Here is a 22,018-nt window from a genome sequence, read left to right on the forward strand (position 1 = left end):
AGTATAAAATAAAAATGTGCTCATACTCAACAGAAAAATAACTCTTGTAAACTGCTACTTGTTTTGCTATGTACCTTAATAGCCACAGTGAAGCAGTAAAAAAAAAAGAGACATACTGGCATGTGTGAAAAAAAACACCGCACGGTGCAGCTAAGCGACACACCAAGGTGTAATAAAGGATTAACAGTGACATGAGATCAAATGAGCACATGTTACGAGATCCTAAAATACCCTCCCAGGCCTTGGAGGCACAGTTAGTTATATTGTACCCATTGTGCAGCGGTTGGCATGGAGACCTCTTCTACAGACAAAACTCCAACATATTAGTATCACACTAAAGCCATTGCTGTCTAGTCTCTCTGCAGTGGATACACTTGAGTTAAACAGACAATTTCCTACCAAGCAACAACAAGAAAAAACATTGTCAGGAAGCCCATTGTGATAAAGCCATCTCTCACACCACTGCCCTGCAAGGCGAGCACATCAGGGACTCGACGGCAGCACTCACGTCCTCGCATCACATCCTCCTGTTTTGAAAGGAAATGGCAGGAGACTGGGCGGATGGCTCGGGTATTTGGCTGACTTAAGCAGGTGGTTCTGCAGGTGAAAAGATAACAGCAATACAGGAAAACCATACCCCCTATGTATTGACAGCATAAAAGCAAAAATAACTGACATTGATGTGTTTCACAATGTCCAAAGCAGTTAAAACAAAGAACATGACGTTGAATACAAACATGACGAAAAAGCAGAATGCTAAGGTCAAACTGAAGCCAAATTTAACAAGGAGAAGTCTTGATACTTCACTTTCAAGTCTGAGAGATGAATGCCCAACAGAATGAATCTCCTCTCCGTCTTCATTAGCTTTAATGACATTCTCTTTGAACAGGAAGTAGAGGCAGGAATTAGGTTTTTTTGGAGGCTGTATATTGTCATGTATCAGCAGCTGTCTCTCCCTCCGACTCTGTCTCCCATCACTGGCGGCTATCTTTCTGTAGAAGGCAAATAACTTTATAATTTAAAGCCACTGATCAAGTATGATCAAGATGCCTTTTTCAAATATATATTTTGTTGCAATAAAATAAAACACTAGCTTATTTTCGAGGTGATTAATCGATTAGTTGATAGACAGAAACAATTATGAGGCATCCATTTTCAATAAATGTCTGAATAATTAAGATCATTTGCAGACCACAATGCCTCCAAAGAATCCAGTCTCTTCAACGTAAGGACTGTTTTACATTTATTGAGTTTTGGTCGGACAAAGCAAGGAAACATTTTTTATTTCACAATTGTTTTATATATATCGACATAACAATCTGCAGATTAATAAGATAAAAAGAACAATTGAAAATAATCTATTATAAATGATATTGCACAGAGGCTAAATATCCTTTGGCATAAGGGACTTAATGTAATCAAATTAGAAAACAAATTAGCACTGTAAACATCACAGCAGCGTGTCACCATGTTAGCTGTTGTTAGCATTTAGCTCAACACACTGTTGTGTCTCAGTAGTACAGAGCTGCATGCATGAATGTAAACCGTCATGTTTAGAGACGTCAACTGGGTTTTAATGTTTCATTTAACTTCAGGAGTCACTTACCCCTCCGGACTTTCATTGTTTTTCAACCTGCTGCATTAAAAAGTCAATATGAAAACCATGACACCCCTGTTGGTGGGTGGGGATTCCGTTGCTGACCCACCTCACCGATCAGTGAGAGACCCCGGATGTAGCCTACAGTGAGACAGGCTGAACAATGAGAAAACCAGAGAGAAAAAAAGCCCTGCTCTTTAACCTGGTGTTGAGTCACTCTTCATAAAGAACAGGTATTTTCCCAACTTGTAGTTAATAGTAGTTGATCCAACTATTTAACATTTTTAGGTGCATTAGGTTTTCAGTAAACAATATCTTGATAATCAGAAATAAAGTGATTCGCAAAATATAGTAATGTCCAGTGTTGTAATGTAATATTTACTCAAGAACAGTAGCCTAGAAAATATAGGTAGGCTACCGAGTAGCCTACTTTGACATAATACTACTTTAAACTTTTACTTCACTACATTTTGAATAGTGTTAGTGTTAGGGCGTTGGAAGGAACACTTTGAGGAACTCCTGAACCCGACAACTCCGCCCTCTATGTTAGAGGCAGAGCTGGAGTATGACGGGGGATCAACACCAATCTCCCGGGGGGAGGTCACTGAGGTCGTCAAACAACTTCACAGTAGCAAAGCCCCGGGGGTGGATGAGATCCGCCCAGAAATGCTGAAGGCTCTGGGTGTTGAGGGACTGTCATGGTTGACACGTCTCATCAACGTTGCGTGGAAGTCGAAAACAGTACCGAAGGAGTGGCAGACCGGGGTGGTGGTTCCCCTTTTTAAAAAGGGGGATCAGAGGGTGTGTGCCAATTACAGAGGCATCACACTACTCAGCCTCCCCGGGGAAAGTTTACTATAAGGTACTCAAAAGGAGGGTCAGGCCAATTGTCGAACCTCAGATTGAGGAGGAACAATGCGGATTCCGTCCTGGTCGTGGAACGACGGATCAGCTTTTTACTCTCGCAAGGATCCAGGAGGGAGCCTGGGAGTACGCTTATCCAGTCTTCATGTTTTTTGTAGACTTGGAGAAGGTGTATGACCGGGTTCCGCAGGGAGTTACTGTGGAAGGTGCTGGGGGAGTTTGGGGTGAGGGGGTCTCTACTCAGGGCCATCCAATCTCTGTACACCCAAAGCGAGAGCTGTGTCCGGGTCCTCGGCAGTAAGTCGGACCCATTTCCGGTGAGGGTTGGCCTCGTTGGCCTCCGCCAAGGCTGCGCTTTGTCACCAATCCTTTTTGTAATATACATGGATCGGATTTCGAGGCGTAGTCGTGGGGGAGGGGGTCTGCAGTTCGGTGGACTAAGGATTGCACCACTGCTTTTTGCAGATGATGTGGTTCTGATGGCTTCATCGGTCTGCGACCTTCAGCACTCACTGGATCCTTTCGCAACCGAGTGTGAAGCGGCTGAGATGAGGATCAGCACCTCCAAATCTGAGGCCATGGTTCTCAGCAGGAAACCGATGCACTGTCCACTCCGAGTAGGGAATGAGTCCTTACCCCAAGTGAAGGAGTTCAAGTATCTCGGGGTCTTGTTCTCGATTGAGGGAACAATGGAGCGTGAGATGGGTCGGAGAATCGGAGCAGCGGGACCGGTACTGCAGTCGCTTTACCGCACCGTTGTGACGAAAAGGGAGCTGAGCCAGAAGGCAAAGCTCTCTGTCTACCGGGCCATTTTCGTTCCTACCCTCACCTATGGTCATGAAGGATGGGTCATGACCGAAAGAACGAGATCGAGGGTACAAGCGGCCGAGATGGGTTTTCTCCGCAGGGTGGCTGGTGTCTCCCTTAGGGATAAGGTGAGAAGTTCGGTCATCCGGGAGGGACTCAGAGTTGAACCGCTCCTCCTTCGCGTCGAAAGGAGCCAGTTGAGGTGGTTCGGGCACCTAGTTAGGATGCCACCTTGGCGCCTCCCTAGGGAGGTGTTCCAGGCACGTCCAGCTGGGAAGAGACCAAGGGGTAGACCTAGGACCAGGTGGAGGGATTATATCTCTTCGCTGGCCTGGGAGCGCCTTGGGATCCCCCAGTCAGAGCTGGTTGATGTGGCCAGGGAAAAGAAAGCTTGGGGCTGTCTGCTGGAACTGCTACCCCCGCGATCCGACCACGGATAAGCGGGAGAAGATGGATGGAGGGACATTTTGAATACAATATTGTACCAACTCCACTACATTTATTTTACATAAAGTTATTAGTTACTTTGCAGATTTAGATTATTAATACAAAATATAAATCAACACACATTATTATATTATTATAGGTTAAACCTCGCAGTTGTGTAGTAATTCAAATATATAAATAAACCCCAACTTTACCAAGTGCAACAATGAAGTGATGAACACATTAATGCACCAATCATTTAAAAATATCTGATGCTTAAAATGGCCATTTTGCATAACGCATCCTTTTACTTTTGCTAATTAAAGTATATTCTTGTGCTAATATATTTTTTACTTAAGTACAATTTTGAAAACAGGAATTGTACCTCCTTGTACTAGTATGTTTACACTGTAGTATTGCTACTGTTACTTAAGTAAATAATCCGAGTACTTCTTCCACCTCTTGTGATATCAAATTATGCTGGGGAAAATGGTGTTATTGCATACCAGCCCTACTTGAGTGTATTTTCACAAATACATGCTTATCCTAAACCGTCTGGGGGAGGTAATTGAGCCTCTACTACGCTTTAAATCTGCCTCTCTGGGGTGTCTTAGTTTATTTAGTCAAGCCAGGCTCAGAGCTGTATGGAATTGCATTTTTATGAATAGGGCTGAAGCCCCGTACACAGCAATCAAGAGAGAGTGCTGTGTATTTCACCCTGACAGCATGAGTATGGTGCAGCACTCTTCCAAATGCCCAGCCCTCCACACACACAGCTCAACACCCATAAACTACATCCAGCCATAAACCAAACCATCATGGCACTGAGGCAAATAAACACGTCTCCCCATCCCACTGAATAAAGAAAAATCCGGCCTGTGGATCACATCCAACATAGATATTGCATTAAATCCATAACCCCATCCATCAACCTCACGTGAAGATCCAGGCCACAAGACATCCCATATCTGAATCTGTTCCCGATGACAGAGGCACATTCCTGATACACAGCTTCTGTCCGCTGAGCTTGATAGTTCATTAATGTAGCGGAGTGTGATGGATGGGTCTGGACAAAAATAATCTCAGCAGATGCACATATGCCAGATGAGACCCTGAAAGGTATTCACGAATGCAACATCAGAGATTTTGAGATGTTTTGGTCTTCTATCCTGGTTATAAAAAAACACTTGTTATACTAGGTCGTGTTCCAGAAACAAACAGTATATTTCTAAATGTATTATTTTGTAAGGGAAAAGGTTTATCTTAAAAGCTGAAAAGGGGCATCTCATGAATATTTATCAATTCAGGAGCTTTCTCCAACATAACTTTATTTGGATTGATTTCATTAAAAAAAAGAATTCTGGCATTAATTAATAGTTTACTTCTAATAGTTAATTTTCATTTGTGTTATAAAGTAAGATAAGAGTCCATATTTTTTTATCCAGTACATTTCTTATTTGCTTAAACCAAAATCAGATGCACTTTTCGAGATGTGGCTTTACAGGTTGGATGTTAATAGGTTTTCTCTAGTTAATTTTATTGTGCTTTTTCTCTGAATTACAAACATTTAATCTGCTGCTGCCATAATAAGGATTGTGTGCACAACACAGAATGTTAGTCCTATTGTGATTCATGGCAGTGGCCAATAAGAAACCAAGATAAAGCAATAAGAAGTTGTTTTACTACTATGGGAGAGAGCCAGGCATATAATTACACTAAAACTCAAAGTAGCACAATGTTTCGATAAAGGCTGCTCCTTTATATATTATATTCTCATATTTTTGAAAGATAATATCTGTGGATGACAAAATACACCTGCCCATTTGCTGCTTTTCCCCTTTACACAAGTGAAGCTACACAGCAGATGTAAGAATTTAACGTACTGCACGACTCACATATCAACCTCAAGTGCACTGCTCCCAAAATAGATACAGATCTTGCAGCAACTAGCAGCTCGCCAACCTGCAGCGTAAAGGCAATGACTTAAATTCAGATTTATGTTTAACTTCCAAGTTATATCGCATCGCAATGGAAAAAATGAGAAACTAAAATTCCTTTTTCATATCCCAGAAGAACCCTGACAGGCTGTAAATTGAGAAGACAATCAGCAAAAACTTTATTATAGCCGCAGAGGCAGCTCCATCTATTATATCAAAATAAAAGAAGACTCAGTGATTAAATAGCCCTTAGGTGTCCGAGCCAGTTAATCATATTCTGAACAGTAATCCTTGATTTTTACACAACCAGTAAACTACATCATAATAATGTACACACTAACTTCAAAACTCCTTTTACAAAGAGTATGGACATTTAATGAGTGGAATTGGAACTGGATCAATGTTAGAAGACGATTCATACCCATTCAATTTCTATCTGCTTGGATTCAATCTCTTGCAGATTCAGGTATATGGAAACCCCGTAACAAAAACAATTGAAACCTTTACACAAATTGAAAAACCTTTTTTTATTATATCAATTACAGCAATGTTTTACTTGAGGTCATTCGGGATTGTTGTCTTTGTTCATCCTTAAATACATAATCTTTATGCTGAAAGGCAAACTTGAAGATCTCTCGTGGAAATATAAATTAGCTTCAAATCATATTGTTCAATTTACTTTTTTCATAACATGCTACAAGCGGTTAAGCACTGGCTGTGTGTCTGCCATCTCTGTGGTACTGATTATGAATATGGAAAAGGGTGAGCAATTGTGGTGACTACAGGAGAAAATAAATCAAAAATATAAAGCATTTGATTGGTACAGAATTACCAAATAGATTAACTCACAATGATGACTTTGTCCTAAGATGAATGAAGGTTTAGTTACATTACGGTGACACGTCTCTTGTAAAGAAAAAAAACACATGAAACAACTTTTCACACGTCCAACGGACAAACAAAAGAATAAAAACACAGCTGCATTCAACGTATTTGAGGATTTGAGTTTTCGTGCATATGGCATACAAAAAGTTGTTCGTGTCATTTGTGTAAAATTATTACAGGGGCCAAAAACGTCGAGATTCGATTGCTGTTCAAGTTGTATTCGAATTCAGATTAATGATTTGAACCAATTTGGTGCAAATGACCAGGGTCTGCAAAGTGCAACAGACCTGAATACATTCCATTATTCACGTTTAAGTAAGCCAATCGTATTGATCCAGCTAGACATTTTGGCAGGTTGTTTTAAAGTGCTGTGAGAAACACTGGGCTCAATGAGTGATATTAAAAAGTTATTTTCAAGAAGGACAATATTTTAAAGGAAACTACAACACAATTCCCATCATTTTACAACTGGAATTAACTGCCAACGTCAGATAAACAAGAGTATGAGAAGGCAAGTAAAAACATGAGACAAACTTGAGATTTATCCAAAGGAATAGCTGTCAGGCCACACATCCAACTATAATCATACACATACTTACCACACACATATACAGTGTTCCTGAGGACCAATTGTTGCAGTGATTAACTGCCAATTTCATTTTTGTTTCCCAAACAAAATATGCCAATAAAGATATAATCTACATATAATGACTACAGAAATTTAAATCAAAACATACATACTTTGCAAATCATGTATAAACTGAAGTAGGTGCCCATAGGGAGAGAGACATGGAAATTGGCTTAATCTAGTTTATACTCTATTCTGCACATGCATTAAGAGACTCTGGAAGCATCCAAAAAATCTAAACAACAAAAAGGGGAAAATACAGAACGAAAGAATAAACAACTTTCCCCAACCCTAACTGATAGATGATTGCCATTTGCAATATATCAGCTTCCCAACATAACGGAGCCCTAATTTGACTGTTTTGGGTCAAGTTATGACACGTATTGTATATATTAACTCAATGTCATTTACAGTTTATTTTTCCTTTTTTTGCAAGGCTGGCTAAAATTGAGGCTCAGTTCAGTTCAGAAGATCGGTGGAAGATAAAGAGTTCCCTCCTTAAATCCAGCAAAGGCAGTTAAGAGAAGCAGACTTCACTTGCTATGAGTGAAAAAGCCCACCACAGAGGTCTCCCTCAGTGCTGTCAGTGCCGTGATTAGTCCAGAGCGTTGCCTGAGAGGTGAGCACCAGTGGCCCAGGAAGAGCTTCAAAGTGTCCACAGAGCTCACTTCATCAGCACCTCCTGCAACACAACACAAGTTGATCAACAAAGAGCTATGTAAAGTTGCAATGATAGTACAGACTATCACAGAAAGAAAATATACTGATATGGCACATGGCACGTAAACATGCTTTCATAATTTGTTCATAAATTCAAATGTCAAAGTGTGAAGATTACAGCTTGACAGGTGAAAAAACATGTTGCACTTTTTTCTGTGAGACAGCTTCATCCCACTGTTTAACTTCAAAAAATGTATTTATTAAAACGTTTCAGTACAGGACTTTAATCAGGCATAACCAACGTTTAATTTCCAAATATGAACCCATGAGGAACTACTTTATCCCCTTGTTTATCTGAAAACAGCACCAATAATCTATTTCTTTTTATATTCTACTTTTGTTAAAGAATAACAGAATGCTGACAAACTGAGCAGGAGATTTTGCATTTAAAAAAATGTGGTGATCGTGACTATTTTGGTAGACAAACTTTTTTGTTTTTGTTGTTGTTGGTTTTTAAACGTCAAAGAAATGTGCAATGTCTCACCTGAGTCTCTTTTGGCTCTTGAATTGGTGGCTCTTCTGCTTTCACCTCAGCAGAAGGAGCTGTGTTGACCATCTGTCTCCTGGTGACCGGACCCCCTACTCTCGTTCGAAGGGAGAACCGCTCCTCTTTCTTCGGCTGTGGTGGAGATTTGGCCTCTGATAATCTCTTGGGTGCTGCCTCTTTGCCCATGCGCTGCATCCTCATGGCTGGCCGTTGTGGCGCTGCTTCGCTGGGAGTGTCTGGGTCTGAGGGGGTGGGAGGTAGAGACTGAGCTTGACTCTTTTTTGTTTTCTTGCTGGCAGAAACTGGCACTGGGAAGGAGGCAGGCCTCTTTAGTTTGCCCAGCGCAGCCGCAGGTTTTGCCTTGCTTGTCTGAGAGGGTTCGGGGTCCGCTGCCACCGAGCTACGGGCTCTGGTCTTTCCCAGAGGTTTGGGCTCCGGCTCTGCCTGCGGTATTTCACAGTCTGAAGCTTTCTTTCTAAGATTAATGCTTTTATCGAGCGCAGACACTGGCTCCTTTTTCACCTCAGCTAGACCTTTCTTGCCTCTTTTAACAACAGGCTTCATGGGACAGCTGACTGCCATATGTTTATTGAGACTTGCAGGATAAGTAAACTCCCGACTGCAGTGGGGGCAAACATTAGAGGCCTGCTCTTCTTCAACCTTAACAATAGCCTTCTTTGCAGTAGTGGCAGCTTTGTTTTTCTGTGAAATTGCCTTCTGGACCAGCTGGTTTTTCTTCTTACTGAGCGCACTCATTTTTGTTTTACCATTATCTTGATTAAAGTTCAGTCTCTTTGGCTGACCCATCCTACGGAAAGGACTTTGGCCTGCGATGGCAGCTGAGGGCGACACCACTCCGTTGGGACTCTTTACTATTTGCTTGAGGGGGATGGGGTTTTTCTTGGGAGTGTAGCGTTTTTTATCACTAGCAGTAGCACAAGCCAAAATGTGCTTGTGCAGTTCGGGCATGTTGTCGAAGCTGTTGCCACACTTGGTGCAGCGTATGGCAGTGCTGAAAGTTTGTGGTATGTTGTGGGTGGTGAAGTTCGTGGCCGAGGCTACAGAGCCAGCATGGGAACGGCTGTGATAAGGAAAGGGTGGGGGTTTATAACTGGGGTAGTGTTGGTTAATGCCGAGGCGAACATCTGGGCCTTTAGGCTTGCCTCCTTCTGAGGCCATGATCTTTATTGTAGTGTACAGCTCCTCATTGGGGTCCTCCGCCACCTCTTCTGCATGATTGCCATTAACGTCGGGCTCTTCTTTTGCTACATCAGCATCACTGTGTGGAGCAGCTTCATTTGTCGTCTCTGGTGCTGGTGTTGAGGGACTGCTCTCCTCTTTGGCTCTGGATGGATCCGTGTAGTTCTGTGGCCTAAGCTTGCCGCTCTCCACAGTGGTGTGTGAACACGTCTCGCTTGGATGCAGATCTTTTTGGTGCTGCTCGAGGTTAGAGAGAAATGCAAACTCCTTGGAACAAACGGAGCACACACAGATCCTGCCCACTCCGTGTAGTGCCGAGCGGTGAGCCAGAAGGGCCGGGGCGTCTTCAAACAGCTGCACACAGAATTCACACTTGAAGGGCCAATCAGCAGCATGCTCCGTGATATGTCCACTGAGCTCCTTGATGGAGTTGAACGGCTCCTCGCAGACGTTACACACAAAAGTCTTGCAGTATGCCGAGTCAACCTTTTCTGCCTCCGAGGTTTTATCAGACGGTTTATTGGGAGAGTGAGGTGAAGAGTTGACTTCATCCTGAGGTGCGTGATTCATAACCGGCAGCTCATCTGTGCAGTGCTGAGGCTCTTCTTTTACCTTAATCTGAGGCAAGGCCTGTGAAACCAGTGGTGGTGATGGATCATGTGAGGCAGGGGGAGGAGATGATGAGGGAGATGTGCATTCTGGAGAAGCAGGAAGAGATTTCTCTGCTTCCGAGTCTTGGTTTTGGTTAATTGTGTTATTTAACAGACTGTTGCAAGTCAAAGAAACATCCTCCGTAGTGGACAGATCTACTGATGTCGACTCAGGAGGGCTTGATGCCGATGAACTATTGAGAGGATCTTTAAGTGGAGTGTTTGGGGAGTCCAGTGGCTTAGAGATATGGTTCTCTTCCTCTTCTTGGTTTTCTTCAGCAAACAAATTCTCCTCCGATTCTGACATGTCTTCGGCTGATCTCGGAGACATTTTCGGTGAGAGGACAGGAAGAGGTCTCGCTGCAGGGGAGTCTAAAGGTTGAGAAAGAGGCGAGCTAGGCATAGCCGGTGGAGAAGGTATGGTAGGCAGTAGAGGTGGAGGCGGAGTAGGAGATGTCATACTGGAGTTGCCAGGGGAAGAGGGGTTCATGGTGACAGGGGTCAAAGAGGGTGGGGAGGGGTGGGGCGTTTCTAAAGCAACGTTTGGAGAGCGAGTGGGGAAACAGTTTAAATTGGGTATGGCTGAGGGGCCCTCCTCTGCTGGCAAAGGCAGACCTAAATACTCATTCATCAGCACTTTTTCAAGCATACTGGTGTTTGGCTTTCTCTTTTTTGTCGGGGGCTGTGGAGCTAGACTTCCCTTGGATTCAAGCTCAGCGTTGCTCTTCCGATGAAAGCTTAAATCCAGAGCTGAATCCCCCAGCACCTTCGTCGAGCTGTCCCTCCTCCTACTGACGGAGTTCGACAGATCCAAGGGCTGCTGATTACAAGAATTTCCACCGCTATTAGATGAGGTTTGGCCGTGCATATCGTTCTCAGTGAGGCTCAGGCTGTCTCCATCTTCCTTGTCCAGTAGAATCCCAGGAGGGGAGGCGCAGCGGCTCTCCACCTTTGGCACCTTGAGGACGAATGAGCTCACCACGTCGGGTTTACAGCTCTCTGTTTTACATGCAGGACTAAGTTGTGGAGACGAAGGGGGAGAGGACGTTCTTCTTTTAAACCTGCCTGAAGCCCCTGGCAGCGGCGTCACCGACAGCGGGGAGGCCAGTCTATGGCTTTCTGTTATCAGAGAGAGGGTGGATTTCTGAATGTCTTGTGTCTGAAGGAGCTGTTTGAGCTTAGGTGATAGATACACGGTTTTCTCTCGTTGAAATGCTGATGAATCGACAGCTTGTTGAAACAGACTGCTCACTAGTAGGTTAGATGAGGACGATGTGGAGGAGGATGAGGAGGATGACGAGGCTGTGAACGTCGCTGATTCGGACTCCACTTTAAGGCTGGGAACAAATGGGGGCGTAGATGTTCTTCTTTTTGCTGCCGGCTGGCCGATGTTAGAGACATGCTTTGCGGCACTCGTTCTCCCCTCCACCTTTAGCGCCTGACTGATCTGATCAGGGCTGAGGATGACCGTGTCCAGACCAAACAGAGCTGCAGATCTGGAGTCCACCTCTATCACCTCGCAGCTGCTCACTGAACTGGTGGACACAATCTTGCCGTCAATGTAGAAGCTCAAATTCTCCGATATGTTTTTGGATATGTCAACTGCGTAATCATCCCTGTCTACCTCATCTTCTGTGTCCGCACTGGGCACGTAGACAGTCGGGGGGCTGGTGCTGGGGGACTCGTCAGGCTGCTGCTGTTTCTGCACGGAAGCCTCTTGAAGCAGCATGCCTTTCCTGCGAACTCCTTTAGGTAGCAGGTGCCTTTCATGTATTCTGCGTTGATGTCGGCGCATGTTGGTGTGTGTGCCAAATGCTTTATTGCAATACTTGCAGGGATGGAGCTCCTTTGACTCCCCATTTTCATCCAATATAAAGGGACGGTCAGCATAAGGCCCTATTTCCTTTCTCTGCATGTCAGCGTTGTGCAGAGGTACTCCAGTAAACTGGGACCCTATGGCTATATAGTGACTTGTTGGACTGGTGCAGTCCGGACTTGAACCATCAGTCTGCATCACAGGACTGAGTAAACTGGCTGTCCCTGCCAGAGAGCCCGGCTTTTTCTTAAGCCCACTCTCATGCCTCCTCTCATGCCGCCGCCGCCCCACCTGTGAGCCGAAGGATTTGCTGCAGTACCGGCACTTGAACATTTGCGATTGCTGATTAGAGATAGCATGGATGTGTATGTGACGCTCCAGACCCTGTCTGGTGGAGAAGTGACGCTCACAGTGCTGACAGGGATATGACTCACCCTCTAGGTCACCCTCAAGGTCGGGGTCGAGGTCAAGATCAGGATCCGGCTCTGGTTCTCTAGAATCTAACTTTCCCTGCGAGTAATTATGGCTTTCTTCAACACCGGTAAGTAAAGAGCCAGGAGGCTTATTTTGCATGGAAACAGCCACATGTGAATGCTGAGTAGTTTGCTGCTGCACTTCACCCGATCCCTCGTAACCATCAGCATCGTCCTCCTCTTCATCTTCTTCTTCCTCCCCATGTCCCCTGTCCATCATCACTGCTGACATGTCCTCCACCTCCTTATGGTCAATGCTTGCCTTCGGATGGGTTGCCTGGGGTTTATGTGGGGGTGCTAAAGTTGATTGCCTCTCATCCTCCTCCTTCAGACCTGTAAACAATTGATCAGAAGTGTCACGGTATGCTATTTCATCAAATCATTTCAGGAATATCAGTTTAAAGTTAACCATCTTCAAACAATAAGTAACCTCCTAAGACATGTTAAGTGAGAGAAGGTGAACAAATAAAAAAATAAAGTCAACTTACTTTTCCCCCCATCCCACATCTCCCTGACAGATGGTTTGGTTACTTTTGTTTTCTTGTCTCCACCCAAACCAGCCTGCCTGGCTGTATCCAGCAGCTTCTTTCTGGCTGCAAGCAAACACACACATTGTGTTTTATTAGACTTGGTCAAGAGCAAAGACGTGAAAAGTGTAGACAACAATTATAAGTAAAAACTGACAGTTTGTGTGTCTTTTGACATTTAACCTTGGTTTCCTTCTTCGGTATTCACTCGATGCGTTTTATTTGTGCTAATGTAATTGCTGAACTTTGTTCTATTTCATTACAAATGTGACGTTGACGCAAACTCAACGCATTTCAAGAATTAATCATTAATTACTATCACGAATACAGAGTTGCACTATTTCTAAAAAAGAAATTGATAAGTCAAAAGGAGCTTCTTATTTTTTTACCATTTTATATAAACTGGCCCTCACCAGGTAAAATGAATTACCATGGCCGTATAACCAAGTTAAAAAAGCCCCCCTTTGTTACATCAAATCTCCGACTGTAGGCTCAGTATACCAGCCTAACCCACTAAACGCACTTTGTGGTGCACTTCTCTGGCTTACAAAGCCCAATTCATACCAGAGAAACACATGCTGCAGGTCAGTCATCTGACCAGCATGGTCACAGGCTTTCTGCTAAATCTACAGAGGCAACACAACTACCTTAACATGTTATACTGAGCTACCATTAAAGGGCCCAAGCCTTTACTGTATTATAATCCACCAGGCACTGCACAAATTCACCAACTGAAATGATTTGTTAACATGAATTGTATGTGATAGTCAGATGAAGCTAGGATAGGTAGGCTAACTTCATCACAGTCAACTTTAAGTACAGATATGAGTGTCATTGGTGTGCTGGAGGTTGCATAAAAAGTACACAAAACACATTGAAAAGGCATGTACATTTAAAATAAAAACTCTGCCAACAGGCCCCATATTGGGTTCTCAACACTTTCTATGAGTTGACTGTTGTTTTGAATAATTAAACTAAACAGAAATAGTGTCTCTAAATAACATTTGCAAGCATTTAGCTGCATATTATCTATACCGTTTTTGCAGTATTGTCATAATATTACCACATTTTGCAACAAACTACACAACACCATGCCACATATTGAAGACAGATAGTTTAACCCTGTATACAAGTCCAGCAGATACTCCAGATAAATATGTTCATCACTTTGTTCTCTAGTTGATGGTCCTGCATTGAATACCCCACATTATCTAAAACATGAAAACACCATGTCCAAAGTTCATTCTATTTTTTTTTTTTATTGTGACATAAAGCAGCCATGTTGGCTTTGTCTTACAATTAGTTAATTGTATATGTTGCGTTTTTCAGTATTCATTAATATATTAGAAACAACATTTACTAAAGAGGACGAAGCACTGTTCGAGTGGCGTCATTAGTCTCAAGTGTTGTTTTGATGTTGCAAGTGTGGACGCTATCAAACAAAGCAAACACCGACCTATTATGAACCATTGTGTTAACCTGTATTTTCAACATATCGATTAAATGCACAGCTTTTTTAATAATAACTATATTTTACTCCACACAGTTTACCATCTGTTCCTGTACACCGGGACATCCGTGTGTTCAGACATTAGCCCTTTAGCCTCATGCTAGCAGGCAACACCAAGTCTGACAACTCGATGAACTGGTTATTCTGGACCCAACACGACGTGAGAGGTAATTTTAAACACTCTCCACAACATATAACAATTAAAGTATAGGTTGTTATCCAGTACATGCGCTTACATTAACCTACAGTTGGATACATGCAGCAGGCTAGTTAGCTAACCTGCTAGGCCATCATCAAGTACAGAGGCTCGCCGATGGATGGCTTTCATGCTTTAGGAACTCAAGGAAGGTCACATCCTCGACAACGTCAGGACCCAGAGGAGGAGGAAAAGCTGCCGAAAAGTTGCCCAGGTACTCGTATAACTGCTAAAACTGTATATTTTTTAGAAACGAGTTGGCTAATCGGTCGTTATTTAGAGCTACATTACATATAATGTCGGGTATTAAAGTAGACAGAGCCCCACACATCGCGTTAACGTTAGCTACCACTAGCCTTCCTTCATTCGTAGCTAAGCTAGCTCGCCTGTTACAACTTCGACTGGGCTGCAAGGAAATCAAATCGTGGCTAAGTTACTGTGGCATGTGATCGGCACACACGTAGGAGGTTAATGCCGAGCTGCATCTCGGTTAGAGTAAGTAAAGGCCTCACCTCGCTTCGCCTTGGGTGAGTTGTTCCTGCTCAGACTGCTGGCTCTTTCTTCCTCCAGTGCAGCTGTTATCTCGGGGTTGTCTTCCACAGTGTACCACACCAGCAGCTCCTCTCCCGGCCCGATAGGCTGCAACAATGAGAGATGAGGTCGGCCACCAATCACAGCGCGGCTTGCTGAGAGGCAAGGGGGATATTAGGGCCACTGTGCATCTTATCTGTCTAGGGGGGTATGGGGATTTGACAGTGTTTTCACCATAGTCTGCATTGTGTATGTTTCTGCTATTCTAGTAAACGTCTTTTTTTTTTATTCTATTGGTATTTTATAGAACATTCTAAATTATGCAAAATATGTTATATTGTGTATTCTTTGTGATGTAGCCTTTGGATTTTCTACTATATATGTTATGTAGATATGCTGTTTATGTTTATTTTATTATTTATATACTTTAATCCACTTTTTAAATATTTGAATGGCTGAACACATTGCTGCTGTAACAATATCATTTCCCAATTTGGCATGAATAAAGTATCAATCTATCTATCTATATTATTTAATGGTGATCATATTTTTTTTGATGGCACGTTAATTATAAAAAGGGATTAGACAACCGTAACTGCATTAACCACTTTTCAATTTGCATTAATCTTATTAGGTGTTAAACTCCATACAACACATCACAGGTAGTAACAATAACCATTCTTAAATTTACTTTTAACATAGAATGAACTGATGATCAATCATGTTTACTGATTAATAGTCATGTTAATGCTCAAATTATCATCGAGATCCATAACATTAATTGACAAATTATTTACTATCCAAATAATGTCTATAGATGCTTTACAAACTATTTATCAAGCATTTACCATGGTATTTTAAACACAATTGCAACTTTATAACGGACATCCAAATAATGTTTATATATGGTTTAAAAACCACTTATTAACCACTGACACATTATCATCCAAATATGTAATGTTTATATGCGCTATATATCCTATTATAGTACTTCTAATATTTGAATAAGTAAATTGTTAGGAAGAGAAATGTGTCATGATTTATGAGATGGAAAAAAATGGTATAAGGTGTAATGCAATTTTTTTTTAAATTACTTAGATCACAATAACAATCCAAACCAAGAATACTTTTCCTCCATCTGCGTATCCATTATATAATTCTCAATAGGGCCCTGGTTGTAGGACCAGTAGGCTGTACAGTATGGATGTCTTTTTCACCCACCCTCAAAACTTTGTAGTAAATGGCTCTGTTGATCTCCAGAGGGAAAAGATTCTGCTCTTCAGTGGAGCGAGCCCAGTTGACGTATCGCAGCCAGTTCCCCTTCATGGGGTCTGTGGCGTCAACACACATCCATCCTCGCGCTGGGAAATAAACCTACGGGACATAGATACACAAACAATTTGATGTAGCTCTGCAAAGACCTGGGTAGGAGGGATGTCATAGCAATGTAAGAACCAAAGGTTTCTTCAAGTTCCTTCAAAACATTAGTTCAAACTGTATTTTTTTTGTATTAATTCATCGTACAGCGTTTACAAGTGACAAAATAATGTAGTTGGGCTCGTTTTAGCTACGCAGTGACTACGTACATAATGGTGTACATACAGTAAAGAGTTATTTTGGGAACGAAGCCAACAGAACAGCCTGTAACATACCTCCCACATGAATACATTACTGGTCACCTGGGACCTTTTTTTCTTCTCTCCGACAAATGGGCCAAACTTCTTGCCTTTAGGGATCGCCCGAGTGGCCCAGACACCTGAAAATAAGAATAAAGAAACAATTTAGATTTTTATATATTGCTAAAGCACATGATACATTATGTTGACATTTAATCAGTGTATGTACACATTAAGAGAGTGATTTAAGTAGAAATAAATGAATCTCCAGGATTGGCAGGATAACGTTTATGAAAACTAAAGACTAGAAACCCTACATTTAAATATGTACTTAATTTTTGACAGGAGATGAAGGTGAAGAGTATCATTTGTTTTTCAAGGTTTTGACAATGACGGAAACAAACTCATTTAATGTCACCACATACATTGTCTCAACTGGGTATACTGTGTTAAAAATCATATGTAATGAATGTACTTGGGCTTATGTCATTTATTATGTTTAACTTTCTGGCTTATATCACTTGGCAAATAGTATTCTTGTGTGTTTGTTACTTTTGATTTTGCATGTGTGGCCTAACGCGGCCTGGCCTGCTGTTTACCAGGATTTAAGAGTAATATATCCAAATATGCTCCCTAAAGTGTGTCTGAAAATACTAAAAGCCTTTTGACAGAACTAACATTCAAATTGACTTTTGTTTAAACTCTCTCCATATGTGTAAAAAGTTCATCATCATCCTCCTTTTCCGACACAGTCTGGTGTCACTGTGTTTCACTCATCTGCTGCTGGAAGTTATTTTCAAAGCTGTACATCATTGAAATGCAGATGCACATCAACATTTTGATAAAACGGTTGTTAGAGTTGTTGTACTCACCGACACGGCTTGGATTTATAGCGGAAGGTCCCAGATGCAAGCAGTCAGGTAAACCCTTCCACACATGAGCTGGAATTGTATCCCGACTTTCCACCACCCCTCCAGAACAAGCCATGGTCTGCAATGCCCACAAGAATGGTATGTTAATAAATGCTTTGCATCATAGATGATAATCTCATTTTATAGAATACAACAGGTAGATATTTGTACCTGTAAAGATAGGTTTCCACAAGACGGTGTGGAGCAAGTCTTACTGGAGTGTCATCACATCAACTGTAAGAATAATGTAAAGTTAGTGGTTAAAAGAGCAACAATGTTGAATTCATGCTATCAAATTGAATGTATTGCAAAGGTGTATAACTGCAACCCTGTAAAGGCAACCTAAAAGAAAAAACACTGAAAGTATAATTCACTGAAACATAAATGACACCAGAACAATATTTACTTTGACTTATTTTCATATAAGACCTGACAGCTGGTCCAGCAAACTGTAAGGAGAGTTTTGGGAGGCTTTTTGGAACCACAACTTATTGAACATTTTGATTATGAATTCATCTTTAAAGTCATTAAAAAAGTAAAGTACATTTTTTTAAAAGGCAGAAAAATCTATTTTGAACTTATCAAATGCGGACATTTCCCTCTTTTCTCACATAATGTCTCCAAAATGCCTTTTTTCCTAGAAAGCCCAAAAAACAAGAGGAGCTCAGCATCAGTTAGAAAGGGCTTAACATCATGATGTTTTCAATAAAGCTGACAGCTGTCAAGATCTTTTAGATTTCTGCCTAATGCATTTTGTAGAAATCGCTGTATGAAATGTTTTGTTATTTTAGTGCAATTTAGTTTGAATTTATTTATTTATTTAAAAGGATTCTTCTTCTTTTTTTGAATAAGTGATGATAGACTTTCAATTTACCCTGACACTGGCAAGTAAATGGCTAAACAACTATGATTACCAGAAGATTCAATAGCCTACCTACATCTTGAAACTCTTGGTACATTTAGAAATACTCTTACTCTAATTGAAATACTAATGTTTCAAATGTTTCCACCTGCTCTACTTTAGTTACTTGATTTTGGTACCAAATGGCAGGAAAGCCAATTGTTCAGGAGCACAATAAACTGGTCCATGTGTTGAGGGGCTGGGCTCACACATCACACTGAATTCATGAATAAAAACCATATTCCACATACTTAAACAGCTTCGTTTGACTTTAAAAACATAACTACTGATGTGAAATGATCTTAAAGGGCAAATAAAGCTGAGTAATCTAAGACAATAAACCTTATTGTCTTAGAATCGTGGCGCTCGAGTTTATGTAGGCCTATCTAACACCCTCTTTAAACAAAGACAATAATGCATGGACTTTTTACTGACCAGTTCATTTATGTCTCTCTATAGCCTACTCCACTGTTCCTGGAGTTGTGATGAGACAATCTTAAATCCCTCCAAGCTAAAGTTAAAGGAACAAATGGAAAGATGTCGGTGTGAGCGTAAAGCAGATTTTAAAGCGTTTTGCCTCCGTGCATCAGAAAAAGTTGACTAAAACCTAAAAATGACCGGGTTTGTAAACCGTGCAGCGCCTGGAGGATGCGGTTTATTGTTACCCTTCCCTCTCTTTCTCCTTCCCGATGCTGGCCGGAGTACGGGCTTTTTTCTCCCTAAATGTTGCCTGTCGGAGTTTTTTGGGGGGGTTAGGCTGTTCACACGCACACTTACCTGCTTTAAGTAACCGGGGGCTTGTGATTTTTGTGCTCTACCTGCTTTCAATCTGCTGAAAATGGCGGATGGAGGCATGAGTCGAAAGCATCTTCTGCAACTCGGATCGTACTGTGGTTGGGGAGAGGCAGCCTGTCAGAGCAGCTCTCACAGCGATGGGGCAAAAATGTTCAGCCAGCAGAGGGTTTTGTAGATGACAAGGCTCCCTGATGTCCTCTCCTGCAGGCAGTGGCTCCAGCCCTGTCCACAATGCAGCCTGAACGTGAAACCATGCCAATTAAGTACCTTGCTTAGATTCATCTGTGAGCATAATGGGCCTGAGGGCTGCTGCCATCTGTGCATCTAGTTGAGACGAAGTCAATAAAAGCAGGCAAATTCAGGCTGGAAGGTGTTATTTGGTTCTAAACTTTAATATTTGTATTTAAACTAAGTCCTTTACCTGCAGCTATGTGTTGCTGTATTTTTTATTATTGGTGAATTTTTTGCCATCACATTTTTTTAAATCTTCTTTTTATCAAACGACTCCTGACTAAAAGTGAGTAAGCTAATTTGTTAATAGAAATAAATGACTGGATTGTCTGAAGATATGCTGCATAAACACTGTTTCGGTATGATTCAATTCCATATAATTGGAATTCCATTCATCGTATTTTTTTAATTAGTATGCCCTATTTTAATACTAATTGATTTCAAGGGTACATATTATAACCAACTATATGAAAATTAAAACACTTTGGTTGAAGTGAAAACATATATGACACACTACATTTTAACTGTGGGATAACACAAAACATGCATCTACCTTCACATAAGTCTTTGCAATACATTTTCACTTCAGTTTCTGATTGCTGTTGAAGAGAGGTGATTTAACTGTATTTGACATTATTAGAGGATGTAGTTTGAGGTGCTGTTGAAATGTATTGTGTCATACAGAGAGGTGTTTCTATTATTTAGCCCACACTCATTGATATAAATGTGATGATGAAAATGCAATACTGGCCTATAATGCATTTAATTTTGCTTATGTGTGCTTTGTCTAACCTTCAGATTAAATGAAGGTCAAGAAAATCGTAAATGAGTCAAAGTTAATTTATTTTATTGGAGCTATTATGGCTATGTTCTTATAGCTTGGAGAAAGAGTGGTTCTTTTTAGAGGAACCACTGACTGTTACTGATGGTTTATCACATTTACTCCAGAAATGGTTTGTTTCTTCCCCCTTTCTTTGTTTTACTTTACATCTTCTTGAGTTGTGATGTTATGGTAGCCTAGTTTTGGTTGGTCATATAAATACACAATAAATTAAAGTCCCGCAGAGAAGTTTAAGAGAGGATGTAGCTGCCGTGATGCATAAAGCAACAGTATTTGATGGTATGAAATGCACACTCTGTTCCTGGTATATCATCACATTTTCCAACATAGCCTCAAAATAGAAAAACTAGAAATAAATCTAGTTGCTCTTGCTACGTGGACAATAAAAGCAGCTCAAGCTAAACAAAATGACATGCATGTATTATGACCTCAGTTGATGTTCAGCATCATTCTGTTCCTGTTGTTCATGTTGTAACTTCAGTGGTCACATTGTCTCTCAGAGGGCATAGGTAATCCTGACTGTTCTCTCTACAGAGGACGGCTGTGGCCACTAGAGGCTGCTGTGCAACCACAAACAGCCTGTGTCTTCTTTAGATGGAAGTCTGTGCCTGGAGGTTTGTCAACTAGTCAGAACAGGACTGATACAAAAATAATTCATCTGTCAGCAGCGTTACCAGCAACAGTTCTGAGTTTGAACAATACATGTTTGAATGTGACAAAACAGAAAACCTTGTCCGCATGGTGAACATCAAGCAATGTGGTTGCTGGTTGTGTGTTCTGACAGAACATGTTATTATGTACAAAATAAAACATTAAACATTCCTCTTGTAAGAGGTTACGAAATAATCTGTGTACTTCTTAAAGCGGGATCTCTTGCTACATTACTATCTGCAAGTCTGACATTGTGTACACTAGAGGGTCAGGGTTTGAATATTAATTACATCTCATGTTTGAAGTTTTTCATTATTTTATTTGTTCCAATATATCCTAGAAATGTTCTCTCACTGCGGATCTTTTGTGTTCTTCAACTGCTCTTTAGTGTCCATAACCTCATATGTAAAAAATGTCTCAAACAGATGTGCCCCCTTTTTCACAAGCTTTCACCTTTATTGCTCAAACAATGCCAGATTCCTCCACCCCTGCTCCACCCTGCTGACCTTCACATGTCCATCAGGCTGACAGCTGCCTCAGGTCCTCCTCAATCCTGTAACTCCTCGTTTCCCCCTTTGAAGATGCCCATCAGCTATTACTGCTCATTCCTTTCTTTTAATAACTTTGAGAGAGTAATACATTGTTTTATATCCACTAAACTGGATTACTGCAATGCTCTGTACATTGAAGTAAGCAAGGCTTCGCTGTCTCGCTTACAGCTGGTCCAGAATGCTGCTGCACGCCTCCTTACAAGGACAGGCAGGCGTGAATATATTACGCCTGTACTCGCCTCTTCACATTGGCTACCAGTCAATTTT

General features: G+C 41.5%; 1 protein-coding gene across 3 annotated transcripts; it reads right to left on the minus strand.

Annotated features, from left to right (window-relative positions):
- Positions 1-6,139: 6,139 nt before the first annotated feature.
- prdm2b (PR domain containing 2, with ZNF domain b) lies at positions 6,140-19,725 on the minus strand. Of its 3 annotated transcripts, none has more exons than XM_079685751.1 (9): positions 19,501-19,725; positions 17,953-18,015; positions 17,743-17,860; positions 16,907-17,010; positions 16,476-16,628; positions 15,236-15,362; positions 12,979-13,083; positions 8,349-12,823; positions 6,140-7,826 (listed from the first exon to the last, which is right to left on the minus strand). In XM_079685751.1, exons 3-9 carry the CDS (start codon positions 17,855-17,857, stop codon positions 7,809-7,811), a joined length of 5,097 nt encoding a protein of 1,698 aa, XP_079541877.1. In that variant the 5' UTR covers positions 17,858-17,860; positions 17,953-18,015; positions 19,501-19,725; the 3' UTR covers positions 6,140-7,808. The 3 variants fall into 3 exon arrangements, with proteins under 3 accessions (XP_079541877.1, XP_079541876.1, XP_079541878.1); XM_079685750.1 differs by having other exon boundaries at positions 19,460-19,725; XM_079685752.1 differs by lacking the exons at positions 15,236-15,362; positions 16,476-16,628; positions 16,907-17,010; ... (1 more) ...; positions 17,953-18,015; positions 19,501-19,725 and adding an exon at positions 14,807-15,190.
- Positions 19,726-22,018: the final 2,293 nt, after the last annotated feature.

This window comes from Notothenia rossii (genome assembly GCF_949606895.1).
Source record: "Notothenia rossii genome assembly, chromosome: 5".
Lineage (NCBI taxonomy): Eukaryota > Metazoa > Chordata > Actinopteri > Perciformes > Nototheniidae > Notothenia > Notothenia rossii.